At 45.7% G+C, this 13,685-nt stretch overlaps 1 protein-coding gene across 1 annotated transcript in view; it reads left to right on the top strand.

Moving 5' to 3' along the window:
* The window catches only part of LOC120919213 (NXPE family member 4-like), a 242,112-nt gene extending 230,495 nt beyond the window's left edge, over positions 1-11,617 (top strand). The window contains exons 5-6 of the mRNA XM_040331266.1: positions 8,904-9,122; positions 11,014-11,617. Coding sequence (XP_040187200.1) covers positions 8,904-9,122; positions 11,014-11,549 — 755 coding nt within the window. The 3' untranslated portion in view covers positions 11,550-11,617. The remainder of the gene's footprint in view (positions 1-8,903; positions 9,123-11,013) is intronic.
* Positions 11,618-13,685: the final 2,068 nt, after the last annotated feature.

The raw sequence follows: 13,685 nt of genomic DNA, 5'->3' as shown, positions 1-13,685 counted from the left end.
CTTTCAACACTGTCGCACTTTGAATGGCAATTGCGCGGTCATACAACACTGTACCCAAACAAAATTGGCGTCTTTTTTCCCCCACAAATAGAGCTTTCTTTTTTTGTTATTTGATCACCTCTGCGTTTTTTTTTTTGCGCAACAACTAAAAAAATACTGCAAATTTTAAAACAAAAAAACGTTTTTATTTTTTTAGGTTAATTTTTTTGTAAATAAGTTTTTCTCTTTCAATTACGGGCACTGATATGGCGGCACTGATGGGCACCGATGAGATGGCACTGATGGACATCGATGAGGTAGTACTGACGGGCACAGATGAGGTGGCATTGATTGGCGGCGCTGCTATGCGGCACTGATGGGCACTCATAGGCGGCACTGATGGGCACTCATGGGCGGCACAGATGGGCACTCATGGGCGGCACTTATGGGTGGCACTGATGGATACTTATGGGCGGCACTTATGGGTGGCACTGATGGATACTTATGGGTGGCACAGGTGGGCACAGATAGGTGGGCACTGTGGGGTGGCACTGATGGACACTGTGGGGTGGCACTGATGGACACTGTGGGGTGGCACTGATTTTCCCAGGTTGCCAGTCAGTGCCCATTTGTGGGCACTGATTGGCATCTTTTTTTCTTTTTTTTTAATGCTTTTTTTTTTTTTTTTTTTTTTTTTTTTTTTTTTTTTGCACACCCTGGTGGTCCAGGGTGGGCATCCCTGGTGGTCCAGTGTGGTGATCCGAGGGGGGGCTGCGCTGATAAACAATCAGCGCGAACGCCCCCTGTCAGGAGAGCCGCCGATCGGCTCTCCTATACTCGCGTCTGACTCTTTACCGAGATCGGAGATGCAGGGTGTCAGACTGACACCCCGCATCACCGATCGCCGCGCTGCGTGCCCCCACAGGCGCGCGCGGCATGAAATCCTGCAGGACGTCCTGTCAGGATTGTGTAACCACTTCCCGGACGTAAATCGGCCATAGGCTGGGCGGGAAGTGGTTAATTTGCATAGTTTTTCTCTCACTTCCTGTTTGGCTATGGGGCAGGAAGTGAAGGCAAATCTCCCCAATTGGACACAGATAATACAAAATAAACTGACAGGGCCTATAACCCTTCCTCACTATCCAAAATTAAAGAAAATAAAACTTGTTGATTATAGTTCTTGTCAGGGGCGGACTGACCATCGAGTCACTCGTGCACTGCCCGAGTGCCCCATGCCACTAGGGTGCCCCATCCGGGTTGCCAGGCTCAGTAAAACCAGGGACAGTATGTAAAAATCTGTGTTTTTTTTAGATCTGTCCCTGATATGTCCGAAAATGACATGCTTTTAATGTGAATATCCCAAGATTTTAGCTGCCCGCCTCTGCACTACCTCCTGGCGTGGTGGCCATCTGTAAGCCAGAGGGGCCCCATAATCTTCTATTGCCCAGGGGCCCCATGAGTTGTCAGTCCGCCCCTGGTTCTAGTTTAAGCACAAATTTCATAGAGTTTTATTGAGAGCCCTAAGAAAATATAACCATGCCAATAGGCCAGGATAGAGCGTTGCTAATATGTAGGAATGTGTGTGTTAGAGCACCCCACCCAATGTTAACTAAAAAATTATTAATTTGCAAATAAGTATTATCTGCTAATTTTTTTGGGGATGTCTGCACCCCTGATAGTGACAACATTTGTGAGGTGTCTTCACCCTTTCTAATTCATTCACTTCCTGTCACATAGCCAAACAGGAAGTGAGGGTAAAACATTACTAATATATTTTCTTGGGGACACAGAGATCAATCTAAATAGTTTCCCATTATGTAAATTGCACTCTAGCATTTTGCTGTGTACACCCCAAATTATTAGGGATCTTGGACTTTGGGGTCCATTTACTAAAGGCAAATCCACTCCTACAAGTGCAAAGCAAGGAAGAAAACAAAACAACTTTGCTTCTACAGGATTGGATGTTAAAACCGTCAGTGCTTCCTCTCTGATTTTCAGCAACTATGCTTGTACTGCAGAGTGGCTTTGCCTTTACTAAACCCCAAACTAAATAATCATTTGGGGCAGGGATCCTCAAACTACGGCCCTCCAGCTGTTGTAGAACTACACATCCCATGAGGCCTTGTAATGCACTGACATTCACAGACATGACTAGGCATGATGGGAATTGTAGTTCCTGAACAACTGGAGGGCCGTAGTTTGAAGACCCATGATTTGGGGTGTACACAACAGTGCTGGAGTGCAATTTGCTTAATGGGGACACTAGTTAGATTGACCTGTGTCCCCAAGAAATGACACTGGTAGGGTTTTAACCTCACTTCCTGTTCAGCTGTGTGACAGGAAGTGAAGCCAATTTTAAGAAAAGGGACACAAAGCTCAACACAAAAATAAAAAAACACAAAGCAGGGGTTCTAACACTCACTTGGCTTCCCTCAAACACCCACAATCTGAATAGGATTGCCTTGCGCTAGATTTAAGCACAGTGCTGTAAATCAGCACGTCAAGCCTGTCCACCAATAGCAAACCCCCCCCCACAGGCCATGTTTGCAGGTTTTCCTTCATCTTGTACATGTGCTTTAAAATACAGTCTGGACAGCAATTCTTGATAAGAGAAATCCACAAAACATGTCCTGTCGGGGGTACTTGAGGGCTGAGGACCACTGCAGAAAAAATAAAATAATTACCAGTTCTCTTTAAAGTCATGGAGAATAAACATGGCAAACATTTCATGATTACACACCAGGAAAGAAGCTTAGACACACATACTGTAATTTGTTAGGCCCAAACCGATTTCAGCTGCAGCTGTCAACATATGTAGCATGAAAAAGTAACAAAAGACAAACTTAATTTTAAAATAATTTTTATTGGTCAACAAAACAAGGAAAGCGAAAAAAGACAAACAAACAAACACAAACACAAATACATTTCAAAATTCTAACTAACCATAGCTTCACACATTTTTCATAAAATAAGGCCACATAGACAAATACATCAAAGTGAACATCATTTAAAAATAAACCAAAACCATTGGCAAAATAAAACAAAACCCATGCAACAAACCACATTTGTGTTTAGCAACAGCATTTCTGCCAGCCTGCCCCTTCTGAGGGCAGCTGAGGACTGATCGATCCAAGCTTTTTATAACAGTGCTAGTAATGAAGCAATTGAAATCACATGAACAAATTGCAGTCTCTAGTTTGGGTGAGCTTGTAATTGGGCACACCTGCAATTAACCCAAACCACGCTCTATGAGCATCCAAGGAGTGTTTTTCACCTTTTAAAAAGAAAGGATATTTTTGTTCTAAGTGTTTGAGCATGCTCAGTTCATCACACATGTAGGAACCAAGCTGCAATGGAATGAGAGCTTTTTTTTTTTTTGTTTCCCCTGATCTGATGCTTTCCAGCCTGAAGGGGAGGTGTTAAAGACAGAAGTAAACACGCACATTTAATAATCTATTTGTGGGAAAAAAAAGGTTGCCAATTTTGTTTGGGAGCCACGTCGCACGACTGCGCAATTGTCAGTTAAAGCGACGCCGTGCCGAATCACAAAAACTTGCCCGGTCATTGACCAGAAATATGGTCCGGGCTCAAGTGGTTAAAAATTAACAAAACACAAAAGTGAGCCCAATTTTTGGGGATAATGTGAAAGATGATGTTACACTGAGTAAATAGATACCTTACATGTCACGCTTTACTATTGGAAACACTCCTGCAATGGGGCCAAAATGAATTCCGTGAATATCCCCATAGGCGACCTTTTATTTTTTTTTCCAGGTTACCAGTTTATAGTTACAAAGAAGGTCTAGTGGTAAAAGTATTGCTCTCGCTCTAAGGCACGCGTCAATACCTCACATGTGTGATTTGAACGATGTTTATATATGTGGGCGGGACTTGCGTAAGTCCCGCCCACATATGTAAAAAATATTTTTACTTTTTGCTATAATAAATATCCCCAAAAATATATATTCTAAAAAATAAAAAAAACCTCAGTTTAGGCCGATACGTATTCTACATCTTTTTGGTTAAAAAAAATCGCAAATAGCGTTTAGTGTTTGGTTTTGGCAAAAGTTATAGCGTCTACAAAATATTTTTTTTTTTGTTTTAACTAGTTATTGGGGCGATCAGCGATTTTTATCAGTACTGCGACATTATGGCGGACACATCGAACACTTTTTTGGAACCATTGGCATTTTTCTATCGATCAGTGCTGTAAAAATGCATTGCTTACTGTAAAAATGCCACTGGCAGGGAAGGGGTTAACACTAGGTGCGAGGGAGGGGTTAAATATGTTCCCTGGGTGTGTTCTAACTGTAGGGGGGGGGGAATGACATGTGTAAATGACAGATCGCTGTTCATGAAGGGGAACTCCAGACCCCCCCCAAAAAAAAATAAGGTGGGTTCCCTCCAGGTGCATACCAGGCTCTTAGGCTTGGTCTGGAACATAAGGGGTTAAACCCGCGCAAAAAAAAATAGCGTGGGGTCCCCCCCAAGATCCAAACCAAGCCCTTATCCCAGGCACGCAGTCTGGTCAGACAGGAATGGGGGTGGGGACGAGCGAGCGCCCCCCTCCCTCCTGAGCCATACCAGACCACATGCCCTCAACATGGGGGAGTGTGTGCTGTGGGGGAGGGGGGCACTGCCCCCCCACAGCACTCTTGTCCCCATGTCGATAGGGACAAGAGCCTCTTCCCGACAACCCTGGCCGTTGGTTGTCGGGGTATGCGGGCGGAGGGCTTATCAGAATCTGAGAGACCCCTTTAATAAAGGGGTTCCCAGATTCCGGCCCCCCACCCTATGTGAATGAGTATGGGGTACATTGTACCCCTACCCATTCACCTGGGGAAAAAAATGGAAAAAAATAATACACCACACATGAATAAATTAATTTATTAGTCAGCCGGGGGTCTTCTGCCGGGGCCCCCCACCACCACCCCATTAGGCCCCGGGCTTCGCCATCTTCTGCCGGAACCCCCTTCACCAGTGAGGCTCCTGCCTTTGGGGGAGGGTCCCGGGCTACTACGACGGTTTCTGCGGGGGGGGGTGCACTGGCACCCCTCCCCCGTCTTCAGCGACGTAATTCACCGGGATCCCCTTCACCAGGGAGGCTCCTGCCTTTGGGGGAGGGTCCCGGGCTTCCACGACGGTTTCTGCGGGGGGGTGCACTGGCACCCCACCCCCGTCTTCAGCGACGTAATTCACCGGGACCCCCTTCACCAGGGAGGCTCCTGCCTTTGGGGGAGGGTCCCGGGCTTCCACGACGGTTTCTGCGGGGGGGGTGCACTGGCACCCCACCCCCGTCTTCAGCGACGTAATTCACCGGGACCCCCTTCACCAGGGAGGCTCCTGCCTTTGGGGGAGGGTCCCGGGCTTCCACGACGGTTTCTGCGGGGCGGGGGTGCACTGGCACCCCACCCCCGTCTTCAGCGACGTAATTCACCGGGACCCCCTTCACCAGGGAGGCTCCTGCCTTTGGGGGAGGGTCCCGGGCTTGTACGGCGCCACTCTCCGGGCTTCTGCGATGCCTTCCGCTTCTGCCTGTCTCCTCCGCGGAGCACAGGGCTTGTCTCCGCTGTCTTCTCCCTTCTCTTCCATTCGATGTTGACACGACGAGGTCCGGCGCTGGAATGCCGTCTGAGCAGTGGGCATGGACTTATATAGGGCAATGCCACCATGTGACCTCAACCCATGTGACATCACATTCCCATCATGCCCAGGGAATGTGATGTCACATGGGTTGAGGTCACATGGTGGCATTACCCTATATAAGTCCATGGCCGTCGCTGACACGGCATGTCAGCGCGGAACCTCGTCGTGTCAACATCCAATGGAAGAGAAGGAAAGAAGGAAGAAGACAGCGGAGACAAGCCCTGTGCTCCCGGAGGAGACAGGCAGAAGAAAGAAGACGGAAGAAAGCCCTGGCTCCGCGGGGGAGCCAGGCAGAAGAGGGAGCAGAGAAAAGACCGGGGAGTTGGCGCACCCCCGGCAGAAGACCAGGAAGACCGGAACCCTGGCGGAAGGCACCGGAAAGACCGGGGGATAGGCGCCATCCCCCGGCAGAAGACCCCGAAGTCCGGATGCCCCTCCCTAATGAAAAAGAGCTTAAATGGGGTGGGGGCATCCGGCGGAAGGCTCCGGAGAGGACCGAGGGATGGCGCCCTCCCCCGGCAGAAATCACCGAAGCCCAGGGTCCCGGCAGAAGATCGGGAGAGAAGAAACCCCCCCTTCTAAGAGAGCTAAAGAAGAAAGGGGGGGCTCCGGAGCAGATTAATAAAATATTTTATTCTGTGTGGTGTTTTATTTTACTTTACATTTTCCCCCAGGTGAATGGGTAGAGGTACGATGTACCCCATACTCATTCACATAGGGTGGGGGGCCGGCATCTGGGGGCCCCCTTATTAAAGGAGCTCGCAGATTCCGATTAGCCCCGCCCGCATACCCCGACAACCAATGGCAAGGGTTGTCGGGAAGAGGCTCTTGTCCCTATCGACATGGGGGCAAGAGTGCTGTGGGGTGGGGGGGCAGTGCCCCCCTCCCCCACAGCACACACTCCCCCATGTTGAGGGCATGCGGTCTGGTACGGCTCAGGAGGGGGGGGCCGCTCGCTCGTCCCCGCCCCCATTCCTGTCCGGGCCAGACTGCATGCTTGGGATGAGGGCTTGGTTTGGATCTGGGGGGGACCCCCGCGCCGAATCGGCGCGGGTTTAACCCCTCACGTTCCGGACCAAGCCTAAGAGCCTACTGTAGCCCTGGAGGGGGACCCGCGCCGATTTCAAGTTTGGAATTTGGCGCGGAGTTCCCCTTCAGGGCTGAAAACAGCTCGGAGATTCCCGTGCGCCGCGTCACGCAGCGCAATCACGGGTACGCCGCTTGGTATTTACCAAGATTTTCACGGCGTACTGACAAGGCGCACGGGAATCCCTGACTTTTCTCTCTGCGCATGCCCAGTATGCAAATGAACCTCCCGAGGTTCAGGCGCACTGTGCAAGCGTACGGGGATCTGTTTTCAAAAAACACTTTCCCTTTCAATTCGGCCCGCCAAACACTTCAAAACACATGTCACTTCACTTCCCCTGCATCCCCCCACCTCCCCCCCTAATAAACTCCCGCCCAAACCCCCGCAATTTACAGTTTAATGTGCCGTGCGCCAGGTCTGTACTGGTGCACAATGCACCCTCTCCTGGGCGCACGGAGCACATTAGTAACTAGGGAAATACACTGCACTAGCAGCGTATTTCTTTAGTAAATCACCAAACGGCTGCTACTCCTGCTTTTACTCCATGAGTCATGGAGTAAAGGCTTGGTAAATCAGCCCCACTGTATTATATAATGTGTACACCTCCTGTACTGTATTAGAAACTGTACAACAGCTGCACTGTATATACTATGTACCCCACCTGAAGTGTATTAGAAACTATACACACTGTATTATATACTGTGTACACCGCCTGCACTGTATTAGAAACTGTACACTGGCTGCACTGTATTATATACTGTGTACACCACCTGAAGTGTATTAGAAACTACACACACTGTATTATATACTGTGTACACCACCTGAAGTGCATTATATACTGTACACCGCCGAATGCACTGTATACATAGTCTACACTGAATGCAGAGTATATGAATATAAATATATATATATATATATATATATATATATATATATATATACATGCGTAATAACCTACCTAATTTGGTTCAATCTTTCTCTCTCCGTCCATGCCAACACTACACACGGCCGCCGTTGGAAGCAGCCTTATATACTGTGGGGCGTGGACTTATTCCCCCTGAGCCATGGCTCTCACAGCAGAGCACGCTGAAAGCTGAAAATTGGACTGGGCAGGAAGGGGGTATAAGTTCCCTGTATTGAAGTGGTTAAGCTGTACACCTCAACTGAACAGGAGTCTGCAAAAAAGAACCTTAACCTCCCTGGCGGTATGATTCTGTCTGGAATTACGTACCAAAAGCGGTACAATTATTTGCAAGGAAATTTGGCGTTTTATATTGTAGGCCTGTAATTTTTAGGAATAACTCACTTAAATCTGACAAAACAAGAATCTAATAGGCATCCCGAGTATGAAATTTTTTTAAAAACAAAATTATAAATTATAATATAATAAATAATTATAAATAATTATAACAAATAATAATATAATTCTAATAAAAATTATTCAATAATGTAATCAAATCAAAAACACTGAAATTTGCTCAGTTGCAGAATTGTTGCTGTCATTATTTTTTTTTTTTTATGATGAATTTCCCCACAAATCGCTATTGCACAATTCTGCAAGTGATTATAATTTATTATCGCTGTTTTTTAGCTGATCTAAAACCATTTTTGACATAAAGGGACACTTTTGGTTGCTATGGACGATCTACAGTTTGCAGGGAGAAAGAAAGGTTTTTATTATATAAAATTACATGTAGGGCACTGGGCAGACCACTAGGGACAAAGGGGTTGTGTATTTTTTACATACAGTACTGTAATCTATAAGATTACAGTATACTGTATGTATTGTGTTTGTTTACGTTTTTGAATTTGGCGCCGATCTCCGCTCCCGTGCGTCGTAACGTCGCAGGGAACGGGGATCGGCGGCACAGGGGGACGCTGTGTGAATCGAGCGAGGTCCCGCTCGCTCACACAGCGCGGTGACATCGCTGGATCCAGGACAAGGTAAGCCAGCGCACGCTGCAGGCTCTGCATAGCTTACCCCGAGCGTGACTTGGGGATACCGATCGCAACATGAAAAACCCACCCTGAGTCACGCTCGGGGATACCGCCAGGGGGGTTAAGAAAAGCAGGAACTGACTATGTTGTCTGGCAGGGGTCTACAGAATCATGAGACTAAAAAAACATAACTACAAATCCTGTGGCAGGTAAGACGGGTCACCAATATTTATTTCTGCTTTTATTTTGACAGAATCACCTCCTCCACCTCTAGAACAATGCAAAATTGGGATGGTACCTCCATTTCCCAGCGGATTTGTGTTACAGAATAAATGGAGACCTGCGTTCTGTCACATCGCCAACTTCACACTCTATGAACAAATGTACACCTGTTTAAAAGATAAAATGATCTATCTCATGGGTGACTCTACTGTACGACAGTGGTATCTGTATTTAGAAGAAACATTTAAAGGTAATAATAAACAGTCATTTCACGCAGTTATTCAAAAATATATATTTTTTAAATGTGTTGCTTTAAAAAGCAGAACTCTGCATAGTGAAGTAACCCAAAATAATTACATATGATCTTTTAGTGACTACCTTCACTAATGTGAAATCTGCTTCCTGTAGTTGAGTTTTTACATCAACATTGCTTTGTGTACCCACTTGAAAAAAGAGTATCTTCAATATTGCATACTGTAGTATTTACTGTTCAGTTTCAAATGCCGTTTTACGCATTGACCTCCATAGACCCAGTCAGTCTGAACAATATGGTCACCTGCTAACTTGGCACCATCCAAAGTTGAATCCAACGCAATTTTATTTCAGGTGAGTGAAGTACAAAAGGTGTTTTTCCAGTCCTTTAATGTATACAAAGGCAAGGACTTTCATAAGTTCTGTCTCTGCGAAGCACGAAGGACCCATTCACATCTGAGCATTCTGTAGTCCAAAGCTCCAAAATGCTCAACATCCAAAATCCCATGTTTGCCAGTTGTGCCTGTTCACATGTAAGCGCTTTAAGCTTGTAGCTCGAAAAAGTACATGAGTTTTTCTGGAGCTACAAGTTTGAAGCATTTTGGCCCCAATGGACCTCAACGGAAGCACTTGAAAAACACAGAAACAACAGAAACAGAAACCTTGGACACCATCAACCGGTAAATACAATTGAATACACCAACAACATAAAAAATCCATATGGGTGGGACAGAACATTCACCTTTAATCCAGAGCCATCCCTTGCAGTAATTATTTTCTGCTACCAGATAGCTTTTGTCTGAACTTCTGCTTTAAACTATTTAATATGCCAGGCATTGTATTCCGAAGGGAAAGCATTTGTTTTATTCATTAAAGTTTTAAGTTTATAGCAGGGGTTTCCAAACGTTCTAAGCAAAGGGCCAGTTTACTGTCCTCCAGACTTTAGGGGGGCCAGACTGTGGCCATTAGGAGTAGAAATTATCATGGATTCAGTGGGAGTAAACAATGCATCTTTGGTATTAAAGGGAGGAATAGGGCCCCATCGCTGGTGGCAGTGGGAGGAATAGTGCTCCATCATTGGTGTCAGTGGGAGGAATAGGGACCCATCTTTGGTGTCAGTGAAAGGAATAGTGCTTTATCATTGACGGCAATGGGAGGAATAGTGCCGCATTGTTGGTGTCAGTGGGAGGAATAGTGCTCCATCGTTGGTGTCAGTGGGAGGAATAGTGCTCTATCATTGACGCCAATGGGAGGAATAATTCCGCATTGTTGGTATCAGTGGGGGGGGGGATAGTGTATTGTATCAGTGGAAGGAAAGGCAAGTAAAGGGCCGCATCTGGGCCCCCAGGCCACAGTTTGGAGACCCCTGTCTTATAGGATACAGTAGTTGCTCTGTTTGCATGGACACTAAGGCTGGATTCACAATTGTGCGGTGCAAATTTCAGCTCTCTTATCTCTGCAGAGAGGTAAGAGAACTGTTCAGCAGATCATCTCCGTTTTAGCTGTGAATTTGGAGACCTGGGAGAAGGGAGGGGGAGGGGGAAGTGTATTGAGGTGAATGAGAGAAATCCTGAAGAGAAATGAACACATCTGCGAATCAGATGCGTGCCCATAGAAGATAATGGGCCTGAATTTGCACCTGAGCCGCATCGCAATGCCTAGAAAACGCACACGTTTTTTCGGCAATGCGCAGTGCGAATGCATCGCACATATGTGAACCAGCCTCATTGAAAACAATGTATTTAGAAATGTTCTGCGAATTGGATGCGGTTTAAGCCGCACTCAATTCGCATAGGTGTGAACCCGGCCTTAAACAACAATGGTACCATGGTACCATCAAAGCTCAAACACAATTTAAGCAATGCACTTTTTTGTATTTTTTTAACTAGGATTGAAACGTTTTGATCTACATCGGACAGGATTGGAGTCAATGGTGTTATCAGTTGATCTGCAGAGGAACATCAGGCTACAGTGGAAAAAGCACAGCCATCCAATTGTTGCAAGTCGGTTTTACTTAGTAAAAGATGATTTTTATGTAAGTGAGCAAATAGACCAGCTGGATGGAGGTCCACACTATGTCATCGTTATCTGCCTGGGCCAACACTTCAGACCTTTCCCCATCCATCTCTTCATCAAAAGAATTATTAATGTGCGCAAAGCATTGGAACGTCTCTTCTCAAGGAGTCCGGACACAAAGGTTATTATTAAAGCAGAGAACACCAGAGAGATGAGTATGGATGCCGAGAGATTCAGTGACTTCCATGGTTATATTCAGTATCTTATAGTGAAGGACATCTTCAGGGATCTTCATGTTGGTGTGATCGATGCTTGGGACATGACCACAGCGTACAATACAAACAATGTTCATCCTCCAGAAAATGTTGTCCAAGACCAAATATATATGTTTTTAACTTATATTTGCTAGTTTAGAGTAGTTGCTGATTAAAGCAATAAAAATAGCAAAATTAAAGGAGAACACTGGTTACTAACCAACAATCTTTAAAATGTAATTACTTATAATACTTGATAAACTCTCAGTCAGTGGAAAATAATAGCTTGGTTGGCAATTGAACTGGGAAGCTGAAGAAGAATGAATTATTCCTATGGCAGTCTTTGGTTCAGGGTTTTAATGCCAAAAGACAGTTAACATAGAACCTTGCACATCTCTCTTTGACTAGAATCTGTACTTATGACTTAACCTTAAAATTTTATTTCCAGTACAAAAAATGGGTGTGTGGTTCCCCCTAAAAATATATAGCAGACCCTTATGAGTTAAAGATATGGATTATGAGCTAATGCCCAAACTTGCAAAGTTTAGTACAAACTTGTGTTCTGACCAATTAGACAGTTTGGGCCAGATTCACAGACATTTGCCCTGGCGCAGCGTATCAGAGATAATTTCGAATCCAGGAAGATTTTGCGCCGTAAGTTACGGCGGCGTAGTGTATTTCTCGGCGCGTATTTCAAATTGGGCGGGTAGGGGGCGTGATTCTTTTAAATGAAGCGTGTCCCTGCGCCAATTGAAATGCGTATGCTCCGTTTTGAAATTTTCCGCCGTGCTTTGCGCGAAATGACGTCGCACCGACGTAATTTTTTGAACTTCGACTTGCGTTACGTCCTTTACTATTCACGGACGACTTACGAAAAAAAATGTAAAATTTGACGCGGGAACGACAGCCATACTTTAACCACTTAAGGACCGGACCAATATGCTGCTACATGACCCAAGGGGTTTTTACAATTCGGCACTGCGTCGCTTTAACAGACAATTGCGCGGTCGTGTGACGGGGCTCCCAAACAAAATTGGCGTCCTTTTTTCCCCACAAATAGAGCTTTCTTTTGGTGGTATTTGATCACCTCTGCGGTTTTTATTTTTTGCGATATAAACAAAAATAGAGCGACAATTTTGAAAAAAATTCAATATTTTTTACTTTTTGCTATAATAAATATCCCCCAAAAACATATATATATATATATATATATATATATATATATATAAAAAATCCTCAGTTTAGGCCGATACGTATTCTTCTACCTATTTTTGGTAGAAAAAGGCGGAAAGGCAGGGACGTACAGGTACGCCAATGTGCCTGTACGTGCCATTCTGCCGACGTATATCTACATGCGGCGGTCGGGAAGCTGTTCACATGGCAAGTCTATCTATACGCCACAAAACAGCAGCTTTAACTATACGCCGGGAAAAGCCGACTAGCGACGACGTAAGAGAATGCGACGGCCGCGCGTACCTTCGTGGATCGCCGGAAAAAGCAAATTAGCATACCCGACGCGGAAAACGACGCAAACTCCACCCAGCGGGCGCCGAAGTATTGCACCTACGATCCGAAGGCGTACGAAGCCGTACGCCTGTCGGATCGAAGCCAGAAGCCGTCGCATCTTGGTTTGAGGATTCAAACTAAAGATACGACGCGGGAAATTTGAAAGTACGCCGGTGTATCAGTAGATACGCCGGCGTACTCTCACTGTGAATCTGGCCCTTTATCCCTAGTCCAAAGCTTTGGTATTATTTGTTACCTATCACATGTTTGTTCTTTTTATAGAAGATGAGTTTTAAATACTTTTACCTAGATTCACGTAGAGCGGCGTATGTTTGAGCCGGCGTAGCGTATCGCAAGTTAGAGTATTCACAAAGCACTTGCGTCCTAAGTTACGGCGGCGTATCGTAAATGTGCCGGCGTAAGCGCGCCTAATTCAAATTGGGAAGTGGTGGGCGTGTTTTATGGTAATAAGGCATGACCCCACGTAACTGACGTTTTGAACGTACGGCGCATGCTCCAAATTACGCCGCAAAGACTCATTGGTTTCGACGTGAACGTAAATTACGGCCAGCCCCATTCACGGACGACTTATGCAAATGATGTAAAAAATTCAAAATTCAACGCGGTTCCGACGTCTATACTTAATATTGGCTGCGCCATCTTTTTGGTGGTTTATCTTTACGCCTGAAAATGCCTTACGAAAACGGCGTATCTTTACTGCGACGGGCAAGCGTACGTTCTTGAATAGGCGTCTCTCGCTTTTTTACGCATTCTAGGAGTAAATC

This window comes from Rana temporaria, chromosome 12, assembly GCF_905171775.1.
Source record: "Rana temporaria chromosome 12, aRanTem1.1, whole genome shotgun sequence".
Classification (NCBI taxonomy): domain Eukaryota; kingdom Metazoa; phylum Chordata; class Amphibia; order Anura; family Ranidae; genus Rana; species Rana temporaria.
The sequence above is the reverse complement of the archived record's forward strand: the minus strand, read 5'-3'. Positions and strand labels throughout refer to the sequence as shown.